Below are 27,902 nucleotides of genomic sequence, written 5' to 3'. Positions count from 1 at the left end.
TGTGGAAGCTAATGTTGAGTTCAGGACATGCAGCTCCGCAAGCACAGGTTTATTTTTTATACCACTCAAACAATGGATGTTCTTTCACACACACTATAAATATTCTTCACACCAACCACTCTGTCATAAACAGAAATGAAAGGTCACTGCAGCTCCAGAGCCACAGGCACTGTTATGGTGGCCTTTCCACACCCTGTCTTTTAAGGCTACTTAGTTTTTCTGTGCAATGTGGGGTCTGACAACAGCCATACAATTAAGTTTTCAAGCAACAGGGGGTTAGTGGGGCTGCTCATGAGCTTGCACTGCTGGCTGTTGGCACCCCTCTCCTGTGACACACCGCGCACCACCTCTACTGCTGCTGTTTGTGCCTTGAAGTCAGCACAGGCCTGTGCCTTTGTGGCTGGTCACAACACAAACACTGAGCTGCTCAAGGAGGAAAGGCAGTGTTAAATGCAGAGTCAAGCCTAGTGCAAGGTTTTTACTGTAACACAAACTGTCTTGCTTCAAAGACTGCTGGTTGAGGTATTTGCAGACAACTGCACAAGAACACAAGCTGCCGGTGCCATGGTGGAGCTGAGGCTGGGCAGGTAACCCCACACAGCTCCTGCACGTCTCCAATTCAAGCAGAGCCTGTGGCTGTGGTGCTCATTGCTAATTACAGACATGACTGCTGGTTCTCAGCCCTGTTTCGTGAAACAAATACATTCTTCAGGCAGTTTGGGGTAGAAAGTGCATGTGCAGTGGTTAAAAAAAAAACATTTTAAACTATTTTTCTTTGTCCTGCAGTAAGGAAATATTTCAGGAAGTTTCCGTTTCCCACGGAACCATGCTCAATTTCAACTGCTTCGTACACCCCTTAAAAACATGAGGATGTTCCTCCTCAGCCCTTCCCTGCTTAAGGACGGTTCAGTTCCCTCCTTTTGTGTCTCTCCCTGCAGTCAGTGAGGTTTCTGGTACTGCTCGGATCAGACTTTTTCTCGTGTCAGTGCCCAGTGACTTACAAGTGGCTGTTGCATCAGAGCCCAGCTCAGTGGTGTTCCTTGTCCTCAACCTCCTCGTCCCATCAAGGTATCTGTTGGGTTAGTGCACAGTGAGGGCAGGAAGATAGCGGAGTAAATGGGCAGACCTTAGCTCATGTCCATGGACTCTGACGTGGGGAGGGAGGCAGAATCCTTCTGAATGCTCTCAAAGAGTGACGCCATTTCAGGACTGGCTCTGATCTGAGATGAAAACTCAGCCATCACTGGACTTTTCTCTACTTCAGGGATGGTCAGAAGAGCAGCCACGGCTCTCATGGCAGATCGCTTCAGTTCGTCCTGCTTCTCAAACTCCTGCTTCACAGAACCAGCTTTAACCTACAAACCCAAAGCACTGTTTTCATTTAGAAAAGGTGGTGCAAGCAGGAGGAAGAGGACGTGCAGCAGAGATGGAGCCAAGCAGAGCACTGTCCCACCAGAAGAGTGCGGGGAGCAGCTGTTCAGCAGCAGGGACAGGCAGCCAGCAGCAGAGGCTCATGCAAAACCCACCCCAGTGCGTCCCACTCCCTGGTCTCACCTTTGTGGAGCAGGTTGCCCGGAGTGGCTCAACCAGCCTCTCAAGCCGCTGCAGCACGGCGCTGGGGCAGAGCGTGGACAGCCGAGCCAGCATGATGAAAGTCAGCATCTACACCAAGAGGAAAGAGAAAATTGTATGACCTGGCTGCATCCACCAGCCCCAGGCCTGCAGTGAGGATCCACTGCTGGGGCTGTGTGGCCGCTCTCCCCGCAGCAACATGTGGGACTCAGGACTGAGTCCCTGTGCATTTGTGCGAGAGGGGTTAGTGAGAGCTTTGGGTGCATCAGACACACAGGCGCTGGCAACCAGCACACTGGAGTTGCCAGGCTGGGCTGGGGTCCCTGGCATGCATCCAGCTGTGGGGCCATCATCGATGACAGTGCTAGCTCTTTGTTAACAGTGTCACTGCCACACTGAGCAAGTGACAAATCACAAGTTTTAAGGCAGAAGAAACCTATTTTAGACTGCGTTAAGTTTCCTATAAACCCAGCTACACCAGGGTTGTGTTTTCAAGGCCACCAGGGTCAAGCTAGAGCTGGACAGACCCAGATGAAGGCTATGGCAATTGCACAGAACAGGAACTGACATGCGGGGATGGCACACCAGCTCAGTTCGAGACCAGACCCTAGAGAAGGAATTACATGAGGGACATGCCTGCCCTCCCATGGCTCAGGCACAGCACCTACCCGAATGTCATAGTGATCCTTCAGTCCGTCCTCCACGTGGTTCAGGTACTCGTAGATATCCAGTCGGTCGAGGCAGCTTTCCAGCAGTGTGTACATGCATTCAAAAGCAGCTTTCCTCACGTCAAGACCATCATCCACCGTGTGCTTGAATGGCCCCATTTCTACCTTAACAAGACAGAAACCCATTCGTCACCAAGCAGCAGAGGGGCAAGAGCCTCACTGGGCTTCACGCGCTGCCTCTGCCGTGCTGCACCCAGAAGACCTTGGCCGTACCTCCCGGATGAGCTCCCGTCGGACCTTCGTTTCATTGTACAGGCTGGGTAGAACTGCGGGGAGCAGATCACGGATCAGAGACGGTTTGTTGTGAGCAGCAGAATTAAACAAGGCTAAAGCCACACGTCGAACGTTCAGGTCCGAGTCCTGGAGAGTTTTTAAGAAGTCACCTGTGGGACAAGACCACACCAGTCAGTCCTGCTGCAGCCACTGAGAAGAGTTTAAAAGTAATCACAGTGTGTTCCAAAGAGTGGTTATGAAAAACCCTCGGGTAAAGCAACTCCAGAGGCACAGTCGAGCAGAGACACTTGAGGTGCTTTCCCTCCCTTCACTTGGGATATGGTGAATGAAAGAGACACCACTTCCCTGCATTTGGCCATAAAAACATGCCCCATGATTCCAGCTGCCTCATCCTGAAATCAAACCAGAAGCTTTGGTATTCAAGGATGTTGGGGTATGTTTTTTTTCTTAAGGAACTTACACTCCCTAAAAACCTCTGTCGCCAACGGAACATGCCTGAGAGCAAGGCAAGAGAGCATTCAATGAGGACCCATGTGACAGTGTTGCTCTTTAATCCCAAAAGCAGATAAACACAGATAAGATATAACTGCATTAGATGAGGTTCACATAGGTGTGAAAAATCCCAGGGCTGCAGTGACACCTAACCTCCCACATTCCCATGTTACTGCCCTACCTATGCAGCCTTTCAGGAGAGCATCGATGGGCTGAGGTTGGTCTGCAATTGTGAATTTGACTGCAGTCACCACTGTGCTCCGGGCATGGGGAGAACCTGCAGTGAGGATGAAGAGAAAAAACAGTGAAGGATCAAGAGGTAAAATCAGTGCTGTGACTCTGTAGTGCACACTCTGCTCTCAGTCACATCACACACGCATTGAAGAGGTAGAACAGGATTTGTCCTAACGACCTCGTTTAAACCTTTCTCCCACACGCCCTCCATGTGCAAACCAGTGCTCCTCCAGCCCCCCTGCAGAGACCCCTCTTGTTGCTTTCTCATCTCTGCAGACTGGCTTTGCTCCCCGCTGTACCCACCAGCAGTTTACAAGGGGGATTCCCTGCCCTCCCGCTGCCCTGCCCTTACCTGATGGCAGCTGGTTTTTCAGCCGGGGCAGCAGCTCGGAGGGATTCACCAGAGTCAGCTTCCCCAAGCACTCAGCCACCACATTGCGCGTCCCCTCCTCTGTGCACTCGCAGTGCTTGAAAAGCAGAGCCCAGATATCCTCCACGTACGGTTTGAGGCCATCGGCCGGGGAGGCACTGATCACTTCTTTCAGAGAGTGCAGCAGGAGGTACTGCCTCTTGGGCTGGCTTCCGATCTCTTTCAGCATGAAGGGAAGATACTCCTTAAGATTCCCAACACTGACGCTCCCCAGTGCATAGGAAGCGGCAGATTTCACCTCTTCGCTGCTGGACGTGAATGCTTCCAGGATGACAGTTTTGAGCTCCCGCTGAGCACTGAGGTTGGTGGTGCGCCCCATCTCTGCCAGCGAGAGGAAAGCCAGCACCTTCACAGCAGAGCTGGACTTGGGGCTCTTTACATCCTGGATAAACCGGTTCACTGTGGCAGGGGCTTCCTTGGGGCAGGCTGAGGACAGGGCTGCCACACACTTCGCAACAGAGTAATAAGCCTGTTTGTGTAACGTCGGAGCCGCGGCTTCAGCGGAGCAGTAAATGGGCCCAGTCAGCTGCTTCAGCAGCTCCGCGTAGCCCACGGGAGCTGCCTTCGTCAGCACCAGAGCGTGGAAGAAGTCTATGATAGCGTTCAGAGCCCCTCCCTGAAGCAAAGGTGAATGGATGAGCTGCAGGATTTCAGCAAGAACTGAGCCACTGATCTTGGAGATACAGGAGGGATAAACCTGAGCCAAAGTAGTAAGGAACATAACAGCCACTTGGGAAACATGCATGTCATTCTCAGTGATTAAAGCAGGGAGCTCTGTCAGGACAGACTCTATCATGGCAGGCTTGAGGCTGTCACTGTAGTTCTTCACCAGGATGTCTAGGGCAGTCAGGGTGCTCAGCTTCAAGGCACGTTGATTCTTTCTCAAGAATGAAGCTAAAATGGGAAAACCTTCCCCTAGGATGGGTCTCAAATCTATCTTAAGTGGAGAACTAGCAATTAAGGTTAATGCCTTGACTGTTGTCAGTCTGGTGATTTCATTTTTGAGCCTCTCTAGAAATACTTTCAAGGTTGGCTGGAGATCAGTGCTTAAATAGTCTCCCAGATTGTAAATAATCTGTCCCATGCAGGAGATGGCACGCTCCTTCACCTCCTGGTCGATGTCAGCTGCCTTCAGCCGCTTCAGGGTACCAGGAAAAAGGTCCTTTACGTAAGGCTTGGCATCAAAAGTGCAGGATTTGTCCAGCGGCCTGATAACTTTCACAAGTTGCTGAGTAACCAGGAGGGCTTCGGAAGTGATCTTATAAAAGGGGTCTCCAATACAGGTCACAACAGGAGGTAGCAGGCTTTTGATATGAGGATGGAATACCTCCGGCTGATGGTTGCAAAGAAGAACATGAAGGAAGGACAGTGTGTCAATCCTCATGTTGGAGGAGCTGGATTTATCGGCCAAGGAGAAAACAATTCCTGCTCGGAAGAGATGAGAAGGACTGCGTCTTATTTCAGCAACTGGTTTTATCACACCCCCACACCCCAAAGAAGGACACGAGTGGAACTGGTTTTCTCTCTTTCTTTCCTCTCACCACCCAAGAGATGCATGCCCAGAGAGAGGGCTACTCTCCTTGCTGACTTCCTGCTTGCCAGGATGTGGCAGTCCAGACACAACGGCAGCAGTCCTGGATGGCTACAAACCCTTCTTAGAAAGGTAATTTGCAAAGTCAGCCCGGGCCGAGCAGAGAAGGGACAGTTTGTCAAGTGAAAGGAAGAATGAGAGAATGGCACGAAACTACAGCTGGCAAAGCCTAGTCTCAACAACAGGTACTCCAGGCAGTGGGAATGCCCCTTCCTGAGCTCTTCATTTTCCCCCTGTTCTGCTGTCAGAAGTCTTCTAGAAGCTGGGCTCTGTGTTCACCTAGTTTTACATCTGTTAGCACTGTCAGGAACACAACTGTGCCCCTTACAGACAGACTGCCTCTGCAGAAGGGAGGTAATTCCAAGACCAATTTCTGTGGCACATATTTCCCAGAAGACTTAATGGGAAGCATTTACAACAGAGCTGCCTGCCCCGCCTCGAGGTCGTGCCTGACTCTTGGTTTGAATGGGTTTTTCCAAAGAGGGAGGTGCATGGATCTGGCCTGGGGATAAGCACAAGAGAATGTTTTTATATATACTATACAGTCACTCCAAAAGCAAAGGCAGGACCTAAGTATTGGAGCCTCTCAGCAGTGGTATGCTGCATGAGCCTACAGCTCAGGGAAAAATGTGGTGCTGCAAATTAAATAAGCACCAATACAAACTGGGTTTTTAGATGCTACTGCATTTTGTAAAAGAGAACATCACTCATTACTGACCCCAGCAGTAACAGCAGAACTCCAGCTAGTTTTAGCTCTCCTAAAAGCACCTGTTCAGGGGATTGTGGAAATGGACTTGATATTCCTATCCTGGCATCCAGTGGTAGGCAGAGGCCAGGACTGGTCTGGGAGCTGTTGGGCACATCAGCAAAGCAGAACTTGATGTTTATGTCCTGGTGCTGAACAGCATATACAGGAATCAAACTGGAACACACAGGCAAGGAGCATATGTGATAGCATTGGCCAACTCTGCTCCTTCACCCCCAGACCACCAAGCTTACCAGGGATGAGTGCAGGGATGTGATCTGCCAGGCAACCAGGAAGGACATTGGCCAATTCTGTCAGGAGGCTGAAACAACCCTGTCGAGATTTGATGCTCTTTTCTTTGAGCTGTTTGTGCAAGGCCTTGACGATGTTGGGGACCTGCAGTTTGAAAAAGAAATCCAGGAACACACATATCGGTCACCCATCTTCCAGGGTACAGAGCAGCTCATTCAGCTGTGCCAGAGGCACTAACAGCATGAGGACAAGCAGGAGCACAGCATGGAACAGCACATCCCATAACTGGAGCACGGGCTGGGCTGGATTACCAGGCAGGACACAGGAGGGGACACTGCTCTTCTTTTCCATATTCTACTGACTAAGCAGCCCTTCCTGAAGCCAAGGTTATTGCCTAACACAGAAGCTTAAGGAACCACAACAAAATGATCAGACCAAAACACGCTGCTAAAGGAGCTCAGAATTTTGTGATTCCTTCCCTCTCTGCTGTTTACAGATCTAGCCCCATCCCTGTATTGAAACCTGACAGGGATTCAGTGAAATCAAAATCACAGGGTTGAGGTGCAAGTTGTTTAAATGAATAGCTTATAATGAATGATGTAATTTCATTTTGGAAGGTATTTTAATCCTCCTGCTTCGGGGACTCACCAGTCAGTGATAGGCAGCATCAGCCAGAAAAAGCTGCTCTTGTGGACATACTACTCTATAACTACATAGTTATTTCCAATGTTCCTTTTGTCTTCTGAAATGGCACGTGTACAGCACAGTGTTAGCCTATTAGCAGGCTAGGCGGTCCTGATCAGCACGTGTGGCTAAATTATGCCAACTGCAATTACTCCAGCATTGTTCCAAATTAAAGCAGTGTGTCAGAGAAAGTGCTTCCACTATTGTCTGCTCAGCAGTGATGTGCAGACTGTGTACAGCCACAGCCAGCTCCCCTGGAAGGCACTGGCTGTTCTGTGATGAACTGACCTGCGTGCCCTCCCGCGCCTGCTGACCAGACCCAAACCTCACTGAGCTTCCCATGGCCTCCTCCAGTCTATTTCTACAGTTTATTCATTGAGTTTCCTAGCTACCTTCTCATGCTTAACACCTGGGTTTATTCATTGGTGGCACAGTATCTATTTCTCTTCATTCTGATTGAATCCAGCCACCAGCTTCTCACTCACCTGGTTCTGAAGCATCCTCAGAGGAACATCATCTTTGCCAGAGGCATCAGCTGCATGCAGCCAGCTCTGGATGGGCAGCGTTTGCCTCAGCAAGGAGATGTAAGCACTGAAGATGTCAGCTTTGACATTCTCCTCCCTCTCTTTGAATCTGCTTATCAAGACCGGGGAAAGGGTTTTGTAGAAGTCCTGCAGGAGGTCGTGCCTGGTGCTGACAATGGCCTCCAGGCACTTGGCTGCAGACCTGCGGACCTTCCAGCTGATGTCATCGTCATCGCTGTACTCGTCATCGCTTTCTGGAGAGAAGGGAAAACGAGGAGCACTGTTATGGGAGACCAGTTATGAGCTAGAGGATCACCTGACCCTCAGAGCTGCCCTCTCCAGTGACCAGACATCCAATGCCAGTAAGTCACATGTATCTGGGAACATGGAATGGTCCAGAATGGCCTGTTCCTACAGGCATTACTACCAGCCAATATGAGCTGGGGCTGCCCTGCAGCAGATTCTTCTGTTCCAAGTAAGAGCTGACAGAGAATGAACCTGAATGTTGCAGCCCTCACTGGCTGCTTCAGCTCAGGCACTGAGGCTTTTGTTGTGAAGGGAGAATGAGGTTCCCAGATTTTAACACCAGAAACATGTAAATATTTGTCTTAGCAATTCCTGAATGGCACAACACAGTGTAACAATTTACTGTGTTATTGGCAGAACATTCAACATGTTCTCCAGGAAGCAGGCCAGGATTTTACCCCATTAGTATGAAAGCAAACAAAAATGCTTTTTTCCAAGGAACTTGTTCTAACTTTTGCTCTTAGCAGCTATAAATAGAGACATTATGAAATTTCATCTGTAACTACCAGGTATTAAAGGTACCCCTTTAGGGAGAAATGTTAACCCAGTGTTCTGCAGAGCACAGTCATCCTCACAAGCAGGCACCTTGCTCTTCATCCTCCCCATTCTCAGTTTCCATCATCTCTTCCTCCTCCTCATTATCATAGTTGTAGTTTGGGTCAAAGGTGATGTACTTCAAACATAACCCCATCACATTAGGGATGTGAGGGTCCATTTCCTTTGGGCACCTGTCATGACAAATGAAAATACTAAGAGTTAATGAATAAGAGACTGAGCTATTTTAAATATCCAAATAAGGTATTTAACCTCAAAAGGATCCCAAAATGCTTCACAAACTATATGAACATTTTGCTAACACGAGTTAAAGTGGAGCTGCTCCTTCCTGCTGTGCACAAAGCAGAAGCACATTCCCTGGGGAGGATTAAATGATTTCTGTAAGGAAAAAAGATAAACTGCCTCCACCGCATGGGTGAATCCTGCCTCCATGGACAAAAACCTCAGCACTCTGCAGGCCTCCCCTAACAAGTTAAGCAGGAAATGTCTGACCAAAGAATGGGAGAGCTGCAGCTTAACAGCAGAGCTGAGCCCCCTTCCTGTCCCCCAGGAATTAGGAGACCCACAGATCCCTCTTGCTGAGGAATCCTCCAGGGACAAGGAAAAATAACTCAAGCCCAACTCTGCACGTGAAGATATTTCATTTGTGAATTGCTTTTGCCAACAGGAGCACACATAGAAAGGAACTCCACCCTGGATGCTGAACATACAGAATTCTCACTAGGAGGACACTGTTGGTGCATGGCTGTTCCTCAATGGCACACACCTTCTCACGAAAGACTCAAAGGCCTGAAAGCAATACTCCCTCAGCTCGTCATCTTCCACGTTACAGTACTGAACAATCAGAGGAATTATCTTCTCCAGATGTTCTCCTGGGAAAGACAGAGAAAGCAGCAGTGAAAAACCATTCCAGCCTTCACTCCTGAGAGCTGACAGCTCACACATCTGCCACTTCCCTCATGTGCTGAGCAGAGCATTCCTCCTCAGGACTGTCAGGGCCAGGAGCCAGCAGCCCACCAACGGCCAGCCCTGCAAAGGTTTTCAGCAGAAGAACCCTGGTCCCTGCCTTCAGTCCCCTGCTGGGATTTCAGTCATGGAAGAGCTGCCATTAGAGATCTAGGACCTAATCTCAGCTCTGGCAGGTCTTTAGACACGTAATACAATATGTTGCCCTCCGTTTCTCCTCTCTTTTAAAATGCGGTGAATCCACTGACCCAATTCAGGGAGGGAAGCACTGCAAGACCTCGAGATGAAATCACTACAGAACGGCAGCCAGAGGATTACTCTGGTGCCTCCTTCCTTCCAAGCAGAGATCAGAAAGCCAGGACAGAACCACAGAAGGAATCACAAAGCATAAGCCAATAATACATTTACAACAGCATGAGCACACTTATTTTACCACTAAAAGGAGCAGCTCTGCAACAGATGCATGATTCCTAGCATCATTTCAAGCTACTCATCCTACCTATGCGATGTCCAGCCTGCCTACTGATGCCAGCAACACACTGAATGTATGTCCTTGTAGTAGAAGTAGACTCATTCCTCTTCAGCTCGGCAAGCAAATGCTCAGTGAGCTCTGAGAAGATGCTTCCACTGCAGGTCAAGACAAGATGTCCCAGGGCAATGATGGCCCTTTTCCGTACTGCCAGCCTGGGGCTTGTCAGCTGGGGCAGGAGGCAGTTCAGGATGGAGGAATGGAAAGAGTAGAGTGTTCCCCCTAGTCTGCAATCAACAAAATGAGGCAGAAGTTAAAAGTCAAAGCCTCAGAGAAAAAGCCCTTTTGCCAGCAAAAAAAACTACTTCATCTCCGAAGAACCTGTGCATGTTGTGGGGATGGAGGTCTGACATCCTGGTCTGAACACTGACTTGCCCTTGTTTTACATACAGGGAAAGGTCACTTGTCTCCATCATGGAGGAGCTTGATTTTGCCTTTGTCCTTCTGGATGACCTGGGGTTTGTCAACCATTTTCTGCATGCAGTTGACAGATGACACTGTCACTCTGACTCGTGTAACCAGAGAAAGAGGCAGCCAGGAGAAAAACTGCATGTGCGAACAGATCAGAGGGCTAAAATAAACTTCCCTGCTTTGCTCTCTCCCTCCCTACATGTGTTTGAACTGAGCCTTCGTGGGATCCATCACCCATGTTACTGCCATTCCCAAGCACAGAAGGGCTCAGCATGTCACCCCTCATCCCTGCTAAGGAATCTGCTCTGCTGAGATTCCCCAGTGGCAGCCAACCCAAATCTTTAAGTCCTTGTAGTAGGATTAGGGAAATAGAGAACTCAAAAGCAAACACAGCCCCCTGCAGAAGGTAATCCTTTACTACCTGCTCAGCATATCCGACAGGATGTCAAGGGCCTCCAGCTGCACGGACACATCCTCCTGCTTGCCAATGGCTCCTGTCAGCTGGGCTGTGATCTTTTTGCACACGTTTGCTGTCATGGTGGTGCCTGCAAGAGGGAGAATTTTTTCCCCACTGTCAATTCAAAGTAAGTCTTTTTACTGCTAAGAACCATTTGATTCCTTCTACATTAGGAAGAGAAATTACCCCCAAGAGACCTAACCAGCACAGCAGTCAGGTTCTGTTTGGGATGGTAGATACATGCTGCACATACTCCCCCTGTGGTACCATGCACTAACTATCTGGAAGAAGCTTCTCAGGCAGTGTCTTTCATCCTAAAGCACTTTGGCTGTCTCCCAGTCAGCTCCCAGGCCCATCAATGCAGGGAGCAGGGCTGGGTGAGAAGGTTCTGGCATCTTTTTCCCATTTTTAACTTGAAAATGTTCAGTTCCAACAAACCAAGGTTTTCTCCATAGGAAGAGAAGTCTTGACAGAAACTGTTTCTCAGCTCCATGCTGAAAGTTAAGGGTACAGCTGGATAAATCTGTCTCAAAACAGTATTTAACCCAGGTTCAAGAATGTGTTGAGATTACAACTGCAGTCTAAAACCTCCATCTCCTGCAGTCCAGACTGACATCTAGATACCAGTTTAGTCTTCACTCTGGGCTGTGCCTGTCCCAACAGTGGGTTTTGTTGTGGGTTTTTCCCAGTTTGTTCAGTGCAAATTATAAGCAGCTTCAAATTCCATAGTTTTCCAAGGAAGGGACAATTGCTTCCCACACCATTCTGAACAGCCTCCATAATGCAACAGAGGCAAAGCAGAAGCGGAATGTCCCAGGAACAGCATGAGCTGCTGAACAAGCACTGTAAGAGAAGCCTGCCTCAGGCGTATGCTGCTTTGTGGCCATTGTTTCAAACCTTCCCTTTGCTCCAGCAGCACCACAGCAACAGCAGCCGCATGGACTGGGGCTCAGGGTGAGGAAAGCACGTGCGGAGATGTTCAACCTCTCCATTTTGCAGCAAACCCACACTGCTTTTGCTGCCTCCCACCCACACAGAATCAATCCTAACCCTTCAGGAGCTGACTTATCTGTTGCTATCTCTAAACCAGCTGTGGTTCATGTGATCTATCTTAAATAAGGAATTCTGAAAGGGTGGCTCACAAGAGCTGAACGTTTTGCAGAAATTCAGAGAGGACTTCAGCAAGCCCCTGCATGCTAATCCTACTCCTCTCCACCTAAAATCCAGCAGCCCAGCAGCACTGCCACAGCCACCCACCATGAAGGAACAACAGACATATGAGCTGGCTACAGAGGAAATGGAAGTTTCCAGGAGCAGTCAGGAGCCCTGGTACAGCTGGGATGCAGACAGGAGGTAGTGCAGTGCTGACACTGCTGGGATCACACACGGTAGTGCATTGCTGACATGAGGACCTGCCAGAACAGCACTATCATGACATACACAGGACGCTATAGGATTGCTGCAAACAAAAATGGATTTCTCCATGAACTCAGATGCCGTTTCAAACTTCAGTATTCCCCAGGTGACCAAGTTTTCATTTCATCCCATCTTTAGTCACATTGGTGCCTCAGCTCCTACTGTCTCCTTATTTCGTCCAGCAGGTGCATAAGGAATCTGTAACTTTCAGGCTCTGAACTACCCCTTTCCATCTGTTTCCCAAAGGTTGCGATTCCCTGTTGTCTCAGTGAGACAAACAGGGACAGACATTTTACCTGTAGAAGTTGGTGGCAGCTCGGAGATGACTGTTTTCAGTCCAATGCTGGAGATATCCCGCAGCTGCTCCTTGTCTGACAACATGTTTGTGCACAGTGTATCCACGATGGTTTCCACCTGATACTCCTTCACCTTGCCAACCAGCGGGCCCAGACTGCGGGAGGAGAGGAGAAGCCCGTCAGAACAAAGAGAAAGAGGGATGCTTTCACCATCAGAAGGGATGCTCAGGCTCACTCCTCCTGAAAGGCAGCTCAGCCCCAAGTCCAGTAATGCAAAGGGTATGGAACACCTATGCAGAGGTAGCTGTCTCCCTGCTGGTACAGCCCTATCACCTCTGACAGCATACTGAACCCAGAGTTCACCAAGCAAACTCACACACAGCCTGTTCTGTGTAAGACTACTTCTAAACTTTACAATCAGGACAATAATGACCATTTAGAGTCTGAGTAGCTACTCTGAAATACAAGAATTAGAGAAGAAATACTAAATACTGCGACCTTGTGAAAGTAGTGTTCAATCTTACAGTTCATTATGCAGAAAAAAATGGAGAGCTGTCCCTGCTTTACTGGCAGACACTGTGGCACGGGGAACCTGAGGGACTCACCTAAACTGCAAACAAACCCACAGAACCAGAAACAGGACAAGTTTTCTTACGGATTCCAATTTTGTGGTATTCTGGGGGATAAAGTGTGATTTCAGCTTTCCTCTGAAGAAATAAGATCATAGTTTTAGATGATAAAATCAACTGCAAGACCTCCGAACAGTTTCCTAACTTACTCCTGAATCCTGATGTAGGCTGCACACATCCACACTTGGCCCTAATCCACCTGCCAGTGTCCTTCAGACCATCACCTTTCTCCTTAGAGATCCTTGCACCTGGCTGGGAATAACTGACTGGACATTATCTGCTAATGCAACTCCAGATAAACAGACCATGACATTCGTACTCCATTCGGTGCCCAACCATTTGCTTTAATGAACAGAATAAGCAAACCCAAAGCAGGCAGAGACAGGAACAGGGCCAGGAATAGTCAGGATAGTAGGAATCAAAAAGAAGGGCCAAAGATCAGAAGGAGAGTAGAGGGATAGAAGCAGTATATGAATAAAAGAAGTGAATAAAAGAATGTGAATAAGATCCACAGTAGGAAGCAATATAGGAACCCAAGGTTGTCTTTAAGTGGCCCACCTTTCTGGAGCCCTGTGGTGAACTGACCCATTCAATTGCATTTCTAGAATGAACACTGGGGGAAAGAGACAGGAAAGAACATGTCAGCAGTGGGATCACTTCATCAGCTGATTCAGTAGTAAAGGAACCTTCTGCCTTTTCCAGTTGGGTTTACAGAAATGTTGAAACTGCCAATAGCAAAGCAGCAGCACAGGCTGCACTTGGACTCAGCACAGGGAAAGAACCCATGTGCAACATAAACATTAATGAAAATACCCTTGAAGAGTAGGATTTGGACCTCAAATTCAAATGCCATTTTTGAAAGGCTATATGTGTTCAGTACCATCTCCATCAAAGACAGGTCCACTGGGAAATTCAGCATTGGATTTCAAAGGAGAGAAACTTCATGGTCCCAAATTTTAAACTGGGCTTCCCTCCAAAGAAATAAAATCTTAGTCATGCTACTTGTAATATGGCAAGATTCATAACATAAACACTGAGCTGCTTCCAAAATCCCCTACTGCCTCGACAGGGAGACCTGTACACTCACTGGTTGTACCAGCAGAGAAAGAGACTGCTGTGCTCAGCGTGAGGGACACCCTGCAAAGGGAACTCTCAGCAAGGTGCCAGTGCTGCAGGGCTGGGCTTCACTCACACACACTCCCTGCAGCCTGAGACAGCTCTATTACTGCCAGGGAGGATGGAAAGTGCTGCCAAGGCTCTTACCACTTGACAGCGAGGTTCTGCACTTCCCCATTTTTGTCCTCCAGCAACTTCAAAAGCATCTTCACGACTTTTTTCTCACTGTCTTCATCCAGTTTTATTGAATCTTTCTGCAGTTCCATCATCAGGTCGTTGGTGGCCATAAACCTGAAAGAACATACAGCAGAAGTGGATTGCCTAATCCACAGACACATGAGCATTTCCTTCCCATCACTCTGGACAAACGAAAACACACTTTCAAAAAGTAACTTACACTCCTTTACACAATCCAGTCTGAAGAATAAGGTACAAAGAATTTACTATTCTACAAGTGTAAAACTCAGACAGAGGCAGCTGGTGAAAAGGTTTAGCTAAGCAGTATGTGAAAAGGAACAATGTAGATTCTCTCCTCTCCATAAGACACATGGCAGAGACGGGGTAACCTAAAACTCTACAACTAGCACCCAGCTGTTGTATTTTTTCCCAGTCACTAAATCAAGCTGGTTAAATCTGCTAGTAAAAAATCAGGGTGGGTTTTCTCACCAATTGCCCAGCCTAGGAAAACCAGTCTGGAGTCTATGAATGTGCCTGGCTCTGCTCCTTCTGGCATACCCCGTACTGATAGTATGACCCCACACATGGAGACGGCCTATCAAGTTCAGAAACAAAGGACAAAGTAATGACTCCATGTAAACTATATCTTAGCGGTTTCCTAGACTGTATTTAGATTATTATGAGCAAAACCACCAAGTATTCATCATTGCAGCTCAGAAGGAAAAACAAACGCCCAGCTGACTGTTACTCAGTGTAATGTTCTAACAGGGACAATGTCAAAATGGGTACTAGGAAGTATCTGTGTTCCTGGGAGCAAGAAATGTAAAAGATACTGCCAGAGGAGCCTGAGGTTCCGAGAAACCTCTGTGGCTATTTCATATCAGCTGCTTTCCAATGTTAGCCCCAGCACTGGGATGGATGTCTAAAAGGAATCACAACAGAGAAGCTCTTCCCTCTTGCTTGCCAAACTACCCCTCCATTCTAAATCAGGCTCTGATGCAATTCTCTCAGCATGCAAGAGCCCTCGTGTAGCAGGGCAACATTCATGTCCTCCATCTGCAGCCCGTTCCGGAGCAGCAGGTATCAGGTACGTCTGGAGGGAGGGACTGCTGTGGTGGCAACAGCCCAAAATCCAGGACGGGGAAAAGCACAATCTGATTCTGCATCAGCCACTTAAGCAGCACTTGCAGCTCAACGTCTGCCTACAACCATGACCAATTATGGCCACAGGCTGAGCTGAGTCTTCCAGGGCAACACATCCAGCTCTCAACCCACTGCTTGCTACCATCCTGCCCGCAGGACCTCAGACACTGCCACACGGATCCACCCAGGCCAGTGGAGCAGATGAAACCTGGACCTGCAACAGCCTGTGCAGCTGAAGGCAGGCAATGGGTTCAGGTCTGACTGTGCCCCAGGAGGAAATGGCCCTGGAACACCCCCGTGTTGGGCACGTCTTGTTTGGAGTACTAACCATAAACCTTTGAACAAACACTGCAACTACTCCATCACTGACCTGTTTAAAAAGTGCCTGTTGTAACATCAGGAAGACAGCAGCAGCCTCTGCAAAAGTCAACCTATTTGGGGATACTGCTACTCCCTCCCTTCTAAGAGACCCCAGAATACCAAACCTGGTACACATGGTAACTTCCAGGTTGATGCAGAGAGCCAGGTGCTCACAGGTGAAATCCACCGCACTTGCTCATTTCAACAAGTATTTAGGGAATGTTTTAGGGATCAAACCCTAGGAAAAGGTCATTTTTTCTGCTGATGCAGACTGAAAGAATCTCACTCCCGTCAGAGTGTTCAGCCCTGCCTCAGAACAGCTCTGAAGACGACCTGAGCACAGCCAAAACCTGCAGCACCCACCCCGGGGAGCCGGTGGCTCCGGTCTCAGCTTTCTTCATGCTCTGACCTAACAGAGAAACACGCTAAGAAGCATTTCGGCGTTTCTGCGGCCATGTTTGTCACCTGCAGAGCACACACGGGGCTGAAGCCTGCCTGTCAACGCTCCCCCTCTCACCGTGTTCCTTCACTTCCATTACGAAGGGATCCAAGCGAGGGAACATTTGTTTCCCTGCGCTGCCCGCTCAGGCAGAACAAGGCTCGGAACGGTGCAAAGGAACCGGACCAACAGCTCCTGCACGCCCCGGATCCCACCCGGCACCGCCCGCTCCTCGCTCCCAGGGACCCCACACTGGGAAGGGGCCCTCCCGTGGAAACCCCCCCGCGCCGCCCCCGTGAGGCTGCCGCCGGCCCGTCCCTGCCTGGCTTTGGTGCCGGTCGGCGGAGCCCGCACCTGAAGTCCTTGTCGGTGGAGGTCATCTTCTCCAGCAGGCTGGAGATGTGGTACGACGCGCTGGCCATTGCGGCGGCCGGAGGGAAGATGGCGCCGGGCTGGGGTCCCCGCTCCCCTCAGGGCCGCATCGGCCGGGCGCCCCCCTGAGGCTGGAGCGGCCCCGCCGGCCGGGAGCGGAGCGGGGCGGGGCGGCGGAGGGTTGTGGCCGTGGGCCCGGCCGGTGCCTGCTCCCGGCAGGCGGGACAGCGCAGGGCAGCCCCGGCAGCCTCCGCGCTCCGGCCCCCCGCGGGAGCGCCTCGGGGCACTCAGGGGTCCCGGAAGAGGAGGGGCAGGTCCGGGTGTTCGGGCCTCGGCACAGCCCGTGCGCTGCCTCCGGTCCCCGCTGCCCGCCCGCCGGTGCAGCCCCGCGGAACGCCGGAACCCGGCGCGGCGGAACCTCGTGGCGCGGGCGGGCGGGGCGCGGCGGGGCCGTTCGGGTGTGGGACCGCCGTGCCACGTCTGAGCTGCGCCGCCGGGAGCTCCGCGGGGTCGCCGCCGTCGCCGCAGCCATGGTAGGGCTGGGCTGGGGGGCGGAGGGGGTTCTCGGGGCAGCGGAGGGCTCCGGAGCCTGTCGGAGCTGTGGCGGGCGGAGAACCGGCGGTGTCCGCGGTGCTCGGGCCGAGCAGCCGGGCCCGGCCTCGGCACAGGGTTTGTCTCTGCTCACCCGCAGGTCTCGGTCATTAACACGGTGGACACCTCGCACGAGGACATGATCGTAAGTGCCAAACCGGGGACGGGGCTGCCGTGGGGAGCGCGGTCGGGAATTGGGGCAGCGCCGTTTCATTCCGTGCGGACACGGCCATGCGGCTACCGGGGAGCGGCGCGAAGCTGCGGGTGTTGCGGGTGTGCGGCCCGGGCTCGCTTGTGCCCTTCTCCGTGGACCACCGGCGTGCGTGCAGTGAATGGGACGGAGCTGGGGACGCTGCCACCTTTCCTCCGCCCCGCACGCGTGCTCCGAGCAAGATCCAAGTAATCCGTAGGAGCGCGGAGCCCGCTTAGGGCACGAAGTGCCGAATGTAAATACGAGGCGTTGGTATCCTCACACCCGCTTCATGGATTAACAAACCCACGTAACTGCTCCGGGCTCTGCAGCCGGTGGCACAGATTCCCTGTCCTCCTCTGGAGACACTGCACGTCCCTGCGCCGGATTCCTCGGGTTTCTCCTGTGTAACCTTTGAGTGGTGAAAGCAGCAGCTCAGTGACCTGCATGGCTCATCTGGGCTGTTGAACCCATCCTCTCTGACCCTCTGGGCTGGGAAACCCCATCTGTTCACCATTCTCACCGCTACATCTCAGATGTAGTCAGGTCATTTAACAGAGCAGCATCACCCACACTGACAGCAGCTTTCCTGTCCCCTGCAGCACGATGCTCAGATGGATTACTATGGAACCCGGTTGGCGACCTGCTCTTCAGACAGATCCGTGAAGATCTTCGATGTTCGGAATGGAGGGCAGATCCTCATTGCGGACCTGAGAGGGTAAAGCACAGGAAAGGGGACATTTTAACTGTGGAAGTGCTTCATGTTTTGTCACTTTGCTGTTTAGCAATGTAAGATGAGAGTAAATTCCTCTGGTGCTTGTTGCTGAACAAAAGACAAAGTCAGGCTTTCCCCAGTAATGTTGTTGGTTGCAGGCATGAAGGTCCCGTGTGGCAGGTTGCCTGGGCTCACCCGATGTACGGAAATATCCTGGCCTCCTGCTCCTACGACAGGAAGGTTATCGTCTGGAAAGAGGAAAATGGCACTTGGGAAAAGACCTATGAGTACACAGGGCATGACTCCTCAGGTATGCAGGGTCTGGAGTCAGGTGAGATTGGAGTAAACTTGTTGGTGTTAAGGAGGAAAGTCTCTGTCCATGGGGAAAAATCAGTAGAGAGTCAGTAAATCTGTTCCATGTACACAGGACATTTATGTCAGGTTGTGTCACTGGAGAACCTCCAGTTCTGGTTCATCCCTTGTTTGCCTAGGAGTTGTTTTACAAATAAATCAGCTTTCAGATAAGCAAGACAGTCAGGTACTGAATCTTGGGGAAATCCCCTGTGTGTCCACTGCAGGGAGAAAGAAAGGAAGATATTGGCATGCTGTGTTTTGTTGTGCAATGGAGGCTGTTTTGTCTAGATGATCGGTCCTTGAAGTACAGATCTGAGAAGCCTCCAGCTTTGTTGTGTTACTGATCTAAATAACTACTGATCTACTGACTCCAGATACTGCCTACCAGTCAGTTTTTGTTCTGGGGTCAGCAATGCTCTTTGCTGTTGCAGAGGATAGTCAAGAGTCTTTAGCCTCTCATTAAGATGCTGTTTTGGTGTTCTAATTCTAAGAGTGCCAAAAATAAAGGCAATTTTCTGTCATTCAGTAAAATTTATTGACTGCATTTGCTGAAATTCAGGAATACCAAGACTTATTCCTAGCTCTCCAAGCTGCTCACTTTCAGGAACTGTAGTCTTAGTTTATTGTGTAGTCAGTTTTAGGTAGTGACCTTGGTGTAATCCTGCTTCTCCCTTCCCAGTGAACTCTGTCTGCTGGGCGCCACATGACTATGGGTTGATCCTGGCCTGTGGGAGCTCTGATGGGGCCATCTCCTTACTGAGCTACACGGGTGATGGGCAGTGGGAGGTCAAAAAGATCAGCAATGCACACACGGTGAGTCTGTCCCTTTGAGCAGCATGAAGCCCTTGGAGCCACGCAGAAACACTGAGCTGGGGCCTCAAAGAACTGTAAAGTAGATGAATACTGAACTGCAATGGAATTGTGTGAAACAGTTTCCAGAATTGGGATAACGTGTTTTAAATTACTTCAGAGTGGGAAGATATACAATGTAGTCACTAAAATGGAGTAGAAAACCAGACATGTGAAGGTTACTAAACAGCACTGATAATACCTGTTTCTTAAGCATTAGCATTAAATACGGTACTGGAAGTTACCTGGTAAGAAATGGCTTTGGTCCTAAGAACGTCTGTGCCGACAAACTGTGAATAAAATGGAGATGGGAAAATGCAGGACTCATGCTTTTCCCAAAATAGTGGGAATTTTTGCTTAAGCAGAACTTCATACACTGATGGCAGCAGCTCTCAAGAAGGGGAATTGGGGCTCCAGACAAAAGGTTTCTGCATTCCTGAATCTCGGCAACAGTATGTGTCTGGTGTCTTTCCAGTTTCTGTCTCTGTGCCCATTGTTTGTATATCCAACATGGTATTTGCACATAGAACAGTTACTTGATGACCTGAGGGGTTCTGAGTAAGTGCCTTACTGAGATAGGCCATATCTGGATGTCTTGTTCATCCCATGTCCATCCAGAATTGTGCAAGACTCCTGCTTTCTTAAGATGTGCTTATTTCCCCCAGGCAGAGAGTATGTGAGGTATCCTTCACCCCCTCAGCAGCTTTTTTTTATGTGTTTGCAGTAAGCAACTACTAATAGAGGCATTTTTTCATCAACTAGATTGGCTGTAATGCAGTTAGCTGGGCTCCTGCTGTTGTCCCGGGAAGCCTTATAGAGCAGCCCTCTGGTCAGAAACCAAACTACATCAAACGATTTGCATCTGGTGGCTGTGACAACCTTGTCAAGATCTGGAAGTAAGTGCTCTGTTGCCTGGCTTAAGGACTCACAAAACCTGATACTCTTGATAATCTCTGCAAGTCCCTGTGAGTATCTCAAGATTTTCATAATCTCTGTGCTTTCATCATTGAATTAGTGTCTTAGAGAAGTGATTTAAAATTAGAAACAACTTAGTGATGTGCAGTCTCTCACATGGCTACAGCAATTTGTGTCAGCTCTGCTTCATCTTAACTTGGAAAGTGGTTTTCTGATTGTCTTTGATTACTGCTGTTACTTGGGCAATAGCAGATTTCTTTGCAGTAACTGAAGATCAAACACTCTTTGCCTGGGCTGCTTTCTGTCCTCTGGAAGGGATTTTGTCTGCTTAAGTCATCGAGCTTTTGGAGGAGAGTGGGGAACACTTGTGCTTTGTATTATCTGGATAAATCTGGAGTTTGAAAACCGAAGCCTTCCAGAGCAGGAGATGAGAAGTGTGACTGCTGCTGCCCTCCTGACTGTGTAGCTGTGTTTTCAGGGAGGAAGATGGCCAGTGGAAAGAAGAGCAGAAGCTGGAGGCTCACAGTGACTGGGTTCGAGATGTAGCCTGGGCTCCATCCATAGGTTTGCCCACAAGTACCATTGCTAGCTGCTCACAGGTGAGGCATCCCTTGGGGTGACAGAGGTAGGCTCAGTGCCCTTGCTCCCAGTTACTTCACTGGAACATGTCCTCTGGACAATCGTTTGCTATTAGCTGGCTCTGTGCACAAGAAACTTTGGGTTCTCTTTCCTCCCAGACTCGGAAGCCCAGTAGAAACATTATGTTTGTGTGTGTGGCTCTGTACCAAAGTCTGTCTTTTATTCTGAAAATCATGAGCAGGATGATCTCACATTGAGGAAAACCTTCAAACTAACATCATATTTTAATGTCTCTGGATCAAAATCACTGACCTTCTAGCTAAATTACTCCTTTCTCATAACTGGCATTCTTAATCAGCTCTGATGTCCTCAACCTTCACATTGGCTGTAGTGTTTGCTGCTAATCATTCTGTAAATGCCTTTTTCCTATCAAGAAGACTACTCAGTAAGCTGCTGCCTTGCTGTCATGTGGCTGGAAAGAATAATTCATGCTGGGGAAAAAAATCAGCTGGTACATAGGTATTTTGTGAGCTCTTCTGGTATGTGCAAGTCATCTTTGGTGCACAGCTTTCTCGCCAGTACTGTACTCCTGTCTTGCTTGTAGCTGTAGTAAGAAACAAGCCCCTTTGTTGAGCAAAATGAGTAAACACATTGGGGGCTCATACTGGAGCTGTGGGTTGGAAGTGTAGCTCCAAGTGCCATCAAGATGGGGTCTTCTGTGTTGTACATGGTGGTCCCACCAACCCTATCTGCTTCTCTAGGATGGCAGAGTGTTCATCTGGACATGTGATGATGCTTCTGGAAATTCCTGGTCCCCGAAGCTGCTGCACAAGTTCAATGATGTTGTCTGGCATGTGAGCTGGTCCATTACTGCCAACATCCTTGCAGTGTCTGGAGGAGACAATAAGGTGAGTAACTCTGCCTTGACTTGTGCTCCTGCGTACCGTGTTTTCAGAGGAGCTGAGATGAGACAGGCTGTTGTCACCTCTGGTTGAGACGGGACTTTGCTGCAAGGGTGGCATTTTTCCTTTTGATTTACCAAGAGGGGAGGAAGAGCCTGACCTTCAGCAAACCACGTGTGCTGCATTGTTAGTATTTAAATGCAGGCTTCGCTTCTTTTGGAAGGGTACTAACAGAACTCGCGTACTGTCCCCTTACTACTGGACGATTACACAGTGGACAGCAACAAACAACTGATACTTAGAGCAATGCTGCAGCGCTTGATTTCTTAGTTGTAGACTGTCACCAAGCCGGTGCTGTATTTGTTGCGAGGAACAGTCTGTCCTTTAAGGCTGAAACTTCTTCCTGGTCTCATTTTGAGGTGACGCTGTGGAAGGAGTCGGTGGATGGACTGTGGGCATGCATCAGCGATGTCAACAAGGGCCAAGGCGGGGTGTCTGCCGCTGTAGAGGGGCAGCAGAACGAGCAGTGACATTCCAGCCGCAGCATGTGGTCGCTCTGATCCGCAGCCTTTCTGGAATCGAATGAGAACTGATTTTGTCTAAACTGGACATGAACACGGGAAACAATTACCTGATCTTAGGAGCACCCCTTAACTATTCCTGGGAGGCTACAATGTGTTGATAATTGGCCTTAATTGACATTCCCTTAAATTTAAGGTAAAGAGCAAAGTACTGTGCCTTATACTACTCCTTGATGCTGTGGAAGTTGTACCCTGCTTTTTGGGTTTAGGGATCAGGTTTAAGTGGATGTGGTGTAGTCAGGCTTCAAGCTCCTCGGTAGGAACAGGAGGCGGCTGTCAGAGTGGTGAGGTGCAAGCTCCTTTGTGCAGGGGGACAAATACTCTGTCCCTGCAGAGGCCAGAACTTCACTTCAGGTGAGGGAAGGGCTGATGGAGTTCCCAGCGCTGGATGGCAGCGTCCTGGCCAGCCCTGGTGATAGTAAACTGGTGCTTGATCCTCCTGAAAATAGTGTGCTTGTATATGTGAAAATCTCTGTGCTTTCATCAAGGTGAAAAGGAGTAGTGGAACGCACATGTCTTGCTTTACAGTGTTCTCAAACTTGGTTATTTAACCAACATCAATAAATCAGACCATAATTTGAAGATAAAGGGGTTTTTTTAACCACACTTGTGTACTGTACCTCAGGTTTGTTGTTGAGATACAAAGAGAATAAAGCCCTATTGGTTAAGGCTGGGTGTGCTGTATTCAATAAGCTGGTTGCAGTCTGCCTCTGTGCAAGCCCCGGTGTCAGTGTGCTCAGTACTGGCTGTGCCAGGCTGGGGCAGTGTCAGTCTCTGGCACAATAACGCTGTGTATAGTGTAAGAACCCCCAAAGCTTTCAGTTAACCTTGGTGCCATTGCATCCCACCGGTCCATCCTTGCCACTCCCAGGTCCTCAGCACTTGTGCCGAGGTGACACCAGGTGGCAGCAAGTGACCAGCGTGCGGAGATGCTGCAGCACCCGTGTTCCTGTTTTGTGTTCAGAGCTGGGTGCACTCGGGGTCAAATTATCTCCTTCCATAACATGTCCAGACTTTGAAGTTTAAGGGCAAGCCACCCCTGAAAGGAGTTCAATCATTAACTCGTTTTGCAAGAGCTTTGATCTGACCTGCATGCAAACCCAGCTCTGCGCACTGTCACCAGCTCACAAAGGCTGTTTCTGAGCTCTGGCTCAGGGTAGGGTTAATGTGAGGGATCTGAAGGGAGAAAACCTGGGGGCGCTGGGCCAGGAGCAGTGTCAGTGCCTGCAGCCTGTACCTGGGGGGCTGGAGGAGATGGGGGTGATGCAGGTCGATCCCATGTCCCTCCACAGAAGGGCAGTCAGACCTTCCATCCCACAGAGCTTAGCGGGACCCATGCAGCATCCTCCTCACCTCCACAGGCCCCTGCAGCACCCACGCCCCTGCAAGCATCTCCCATCCACACAAGGAGAGTGTTGTGGCCAGGGGGGCTCCTGCTCATCTCCCAGTGGGGCTTGAGAGCCGCAACCTTGGGCTGGGTTAGTGGGACACATGCCTGGCCACGGGCTCCCTCAAAGTGTGACCTGTCCCCCTGCGTGGTGTGGGATGCAGCTGTGTCTGCAGCCGAGAGGCGGCTCTGGGTGGAGGCTCGCAGTGCTGGCACGGAGCACATGGGATCAACAGTCTCTTCCTGTTGTGCAACCACAGCACAGCCCACGTAGGGAATTTTTGGGAGATTTGTCAGGGCTTTTGTGTTTCCAGATAATATTTGTTTGCTTGTTTCAGGTCTTGCTTTCACAAGAGAGGGATTTAAATAGCACAGGCTCAGAGGGGACACGGAGCTTGCCTGGTCTTTCCTGAAGAGCTGTTTCCCACTCGAGGTATCCCCGTGCCTGCCCCAGCTCTGCTCCTGGCCCCGCTGCCTCCAGAGCTGGGCTTCTGGCACAACACGATTCACGGCTTTGCCTCAGCCTGCTCATGTCCTGCCTTGAGGTGACAGCTCAGCAGGGGCCTGTTCATCTATGCCCTGGGCTTTGGGCACAGAGTCCCTGCCCCAGGGGCAGCTGAGCTCACCCCACTTGTGTGCAGGACCCACGTAGGCTCTGGGCTGAGGATCTGCCAGGCAAGGCTGAGACATGAGCTCCCCTCTGCTCCGAAACTGAGTCCACTGCCACTTTCCCCTTCCCTGCTGCCCAGCTCCAGCTTGGTCCTGTCCTGGTTGATCCTGGGGTGCGCAGGGGCAGTGGAGCTGTGCTCTCTAACCAGCGCCTTCTGGCCAGACCCACATTTACTTGATCTCAGCTGTTTTGGCTGGGGGGGGGGGGGGGTGCCCTCCTGCCCCCATGCCAGGGGTGCGCCAGCAAAAGGCCTCAGTTCAGGAGGGGAGTCTAGCACTGCGGTCGAAGTGAACAGATGGGGCAGGAGGGAACAACCGCCCGCAAACCCATCTGCTTTGCCAGACTGTTGTCCCAGCTCACCCCAGGGCCTCCCTGCTGGAGTGTGGGCACGGGAACCCAGCACTTGTCCCTGGACCTTGCTACAGCCATGGGATGTGGCTCCCCATGGGTTTGCCTTTGGTGCCAGCCAACGGAGCAGCTCAGGGGCAGCTCCAGCATTCCTGGGTACCATCCCATGCCCAACTCTTCACCCTGTAGACCAGGGGAGGCCGGCATGAGATGGACCACCCCAGGCTGGCTGGGGGTGTGCACAGGGAGCCAGCTCTGGAACCAGGCATTGAAACCCACATGGGACCATGGCCGTGTCCGCAGGGCTCACACAGGGAGCTGAGGGGAAGGGGAGCTGGCGTGAGGAGTCTCCCCCCAAAGCTGCGCTTTCATTGGAGCGTTTTGGAGGACATGGTGGTTCCATGAGCTTTCCCAATGGGAAAAGCCTCCTGGCGCCACTGGGCTGGTTTCTGCGGTGGCTCCTTGTGCTCCGTGTCTCATTACGAGCGAGTTGGTGTTCTGGGTATTTTTAGATGCCGCTCGGCACAGCACAGCTGCTGGGGACAGCATAATTAAAGTGGCTGTGCTGGCAGTGGGATGGTGCCAAGCTGGAGCTCCCAGCTTGAAATCTTCCTGGAGAGGGATGCACAATGCCGGTGCTCCATCCTTGTGTCCCGGTGAGCACATGGCCACACCAGGAGGGACAGGGTTCCTCTGGATACCCACTGGGAGTGGTGCAGGGGCTCAGGGAACACAGCCAGGGCAGGTTCCAGTGGTTTGGTTTCCTTTGAGACCTGCAAATCTGGAGCCATGGGCTCCTTATGCTGCTGCTCTCCATGAAGGTGGGAGCTATAGACTCTCTGGGCTGGCACAGTGGGGGCCAGTGCATCAGAGCTTATCCTGCTGCATCCTCTGTGCCCTCGGTGCATCCGAGGTGCATTCCTCCTCCATCTCCACTACAGGAGTCCCTCATCCCAGTGCCCGGCCATGCCTCAACAGGTTGGGCAGAGCCTGCCTGAGCCAGCGAAGAGCATTTCCCTTCAGGCTGAGAGATAAACCTAAAAATAACCTTGTTATCTTCACTTGATCCAAGTCAACATCAGCCCCAGCTATTAATAGCTGCGTGTGCCTGGGTGGATCGATGCCGGGACGAGGCCTCCCGTGGAGGCTGCGAGGGCGATCACAGGGACAGGGTCACTGACCCCAAGGGGGCCTGGCCCTGCAGCAAGGGGGCTCTGCTCTGGGCTGCGAAGTGGCTCCTTTGCCCCTGCTGTGGGGCCGGGGTGTGCCCCAGGGAAGCTCTGTGCTGGGGGGTGAGGAGATCCTGTCCCAGAGCAAATCCCAGAAACAGCCCGGGATAAACTGAATGGACCATGTGCCATGCACCCTTACTGCAGGACCCCAAGGGCTGCTGTAGGGCCATACCCGGTCCCCTGCTGCCCTGGGTGTCACACCCCATGCTGACATGCCTTGTCCTAACACCCCATGTGCTGACAGCCATTCACTGACCTGCCTTGTGCTGACACCGCACGTGCTGACACGCCGTGCACTGCACACTGTCTGGGCACTGGCAGGGCAGGGGCTCAGAGCAGCCCAGCACCGTGCCAGCGCCTGCAGTGCGCTTGGAAACCGGTGCTGCAGGTGAGGGGTGAGCCCCAGCCTGGGGCTGTTTCAGGGCTGGGGCAGCAGCAGCCCCATGCAGCAGGGCTGGGGCAGCAGCAGCCCCATGCAGCAGGGCTGGGGCTGCGCTGGGTTTGCTGCAAGGGCAGGGCAGGGAGCCCACGGCATCCCCGGAGCCTCGGCCCGGCCCCGCCAGCGCCTGCACTCACATCTTGGGCGCTAGAATTAGCACCGGCATCAAAGGGGAGCAGGAAAGAGAGAGGCAGAGGCTTTGTTTACTTGAATCAAAAATAATTTGTGGCGATGCATCTTCTTCCAAGGCAAACAGAGCTGGAGCCTCCCTGCGCTAATTTGGGAAGCTGAATGGGAGTTAAATAAAGACGTGGACCTCTGACAGGGAACCAACCCATCGCTGGCACTAAAACAGAACTGTGGAGGCTGGACAGTGAGAGCCCGAGGTGCTGGGGAAGGGCAGGAGGTGGGTGCAGCACAGGGCTGGTAATGCCCCCTGTGCCCAGCCCTGTGCTGCAGCCAAGGCCAGAGCCCAGCAGCAGGGCAGGGCTGGGTGCCTGCATGGGGGGTTGTGTCCTTTGTGTCCCAGGGTGTTCTGTGTGAGTGTGCATCTGCCTGCTCTGCCTCAGACATCTGCTGGGGACCCCAATGGGCCATCTCATGAGACACAGCCCCCCGGGAGCCAATGTGCTTGGCCAGGACTGCGGGAGATGAAGCATCACCCGCTGTCACCCATCTCTCACAGCACCCTGAATGACCGGCCCTGTTCCCAGCATAGGCACTGGCACTGGAACCGTGTCACCAGGGATGGGGCGCTGCGGGTTTGCCGGGATGCTCCGGTACAGCTCTAGGAGCATTATCCATCAGGGAGGACTCTGCTGGGTCCACCTGTGCTCTGTGCACAGGCCCATCACAGCCAGGGGGAATTGCTTGGCAGTATTTTTAGCCAGCAAAGCCTGAAATGATGAGATTGGAGCACAGGGAGCACAGCGCTGGAGCTCAGGACCACAGGGGCCGAGCTGCTCAGGGTGAGTGCCTGGCTGGAGCTGCTGGAGCAAATACCAAGGAAAACAAGTGTAAGCGCAAATTCCAGAGCAAACAAAGCCACCCACAGCCTGAAGGCTGCAGCTCTGCCCCTGACGGGGCCGCTGGCTCCTGGGGGCCTGGCACAAGTCCTGTGCCAAAGAAAGCCTCTGCGTCTGTCTGTGCCAGGTGCTTAAACAGACAGGTAGAAAGTGCACAGTGCAAGGAGGCTAAGCCAGGGTTTCTCTTTGGTGCGATGCTGAAGAGGAGGGCTCCAGCAGTGCCAGTGCAGGCTCCAGTGCTGCTCCGGCCACCTGGCATGCTCATCAGGGTGAATGTAGGCTGATACTGTCCTAGTGACACAGCACGTGCAGATTTCCCCTAAGGGTGATCCTTTAACTGAGAACGTGGGCTGAAGAGAGACCCTCCACCAAGTGCAGGTAATTGCTAACAGCTGCGGGGTGCCAGCCCTGATGCAGGGAGGGAGAGGGACAGAGTGCTTGATCATTCCCTTCCTACCCATGTAAAT

The 27,902-nt window shown here is 51.2% G+C and overlaps 2 protein-coding genes across 4 annotated transcripts; one reads left to right on the top strand and one right to left on the bottom strand.

Moving 5' to 3' along the window:
* Nucleotides 1-34: 34 nt before the first annotated feature.
* On the bottom strand, nt 35-16,769 carry LOC101876387 (cullin-associated NEDD8-dissociated protein 1-like). 3 transcript variants are annotated; one of them, XM_031046105.2, is made up of 16 exons: nt 16,641-16,763; nt 14,315-14,458; nt 13,610-13,664; nt 12,423-12,577; nt 10,675-10,798; nt 9,813-10,069; nt 9,114-9,219; nt 8,378-8,520; nt 7,448-7,740; nt 6,281-6,422; nt 3,613-5,115; nt 3,208-3,303; nt 2,514-2,683; nt 2,241-2,405; nt 1,555-1,662; nt 35-1,355 (listed from the first exon to the last, which is right to left on the bottom strand). In XM_031046105.2, exons 2-16 carry the CDS (start codon nt 14,343-14,345, stop codon nt 1,128-1,130), a joined length of 3,576 nt encoding a protein of 1,191 aa, XP_030901965.2. In that variant the 5' UTR covers nt 14,346-14,458; nt 16,641-16,763; the 3' UTR covers nt 35-1,127. The 3 variants fall into 3 exon arrangements, 2 of the variants coding, with proteins under 2 accessions (XP_030901965.2, XP_005145853.2); XM_005145796.3 differs by lacking the exon at nt 13,610-13,664 and having other exon boundaries at nt 16,641-16,768; XR_004080150.2 differs by lacking the exons at nt 35-1,355; nt 13,610-13,664 and having other exon boundaries at nt 1,559-1,662; nt 2,241-2,401; nt 16,641-16,769.
* SEC13 (SEC13 homolog, nuclear pore and COPII coat complex component) lies at nt 16,728-23,002 on the top strand. Its single transcript, XM_005145795.3, has 10 exons — nt 16,728-16,732; nt 16,789-17,191; nt 17,350-17,394; nt 18,042-18,157; nt 18,313-18,464; nt 19,188-19,321; nt 20,120-20,253; nt 20,751-20,871; nt 21,613-21,759; nt 22,173-23,002. The coding sequence occupies exons 1-10, from the start codon at nt 16,728-16,730 to the stop codon at nt 22,281-22,283; spliced, it is 1,368 nt and encodes a 455-aa protein (XP_005145852.2). The 3' UTR covers nt 22,284-23,002.
* The last annotated feature ends 4,900 nt before the right edge of the window (nt 23,003-27,902 follow it).

The sequence above is a fragment of the Melopsittacus undulatus genome, chromosome 9 (genome assembly GCF_012275295.1).
Source record: "Melopsittacus undulatus isolate bMelUnd1 chromosome 9, bMelUnd1.mat.Z, whole genome shotgun sequence".
Lineage (NCBI taxonomy): Eukaryota > Metazoa > Chordata > Aves > Psittaciformes > Psittaculidae > Melopsittacus > Melopsittacus undulatus.
Note: the sequence above shows the minus strand (reverse complement) of the source record. Positions and strands in the feature narration are given on the sequence as shown.

Bases quoted from the DNA above. Each gene is read 5' to 3' on its own strand.
- LOC101876387 (XM_005145796.3), bottom strand. From the start codon at position 16,708: ATGGCCAGCGCGTCGTACCACATCTCCAGCCTGCTGGAGAAGATGACC. The intron at 6,423-7,447 runs GTGAGTGAGAAG...TTCAAACTGCAG, and splicing joins TGAGGATGCTTCAGAACCAG to GTCCCCAACATCGTCAAGGC. The intron at 3,304-3,612 runs GTAAGGGCAGGG...TCCTCACTGCAG, and splicing joins GAAAAACCAGCTGCCATCAG to GTTCTCCCCATGCCCGGAGC.
- SEC13 (XM_005145795.3), top strand. The intron at 17,395-18,041 runs GTAAGTGCCAAA...TGTCCCCTGCAG, and splicing joins CCTCGCACGAGGACATGATC to CACGATGCTCAGATGGATTA. The intron at 18,465-19,187 runs GTATGCAGGGTC...CTCCCTTCCCAG, and splicing joins CACAGGGCATGACTCCTCAG to TGAACTCTGTCTGCTGGGCG.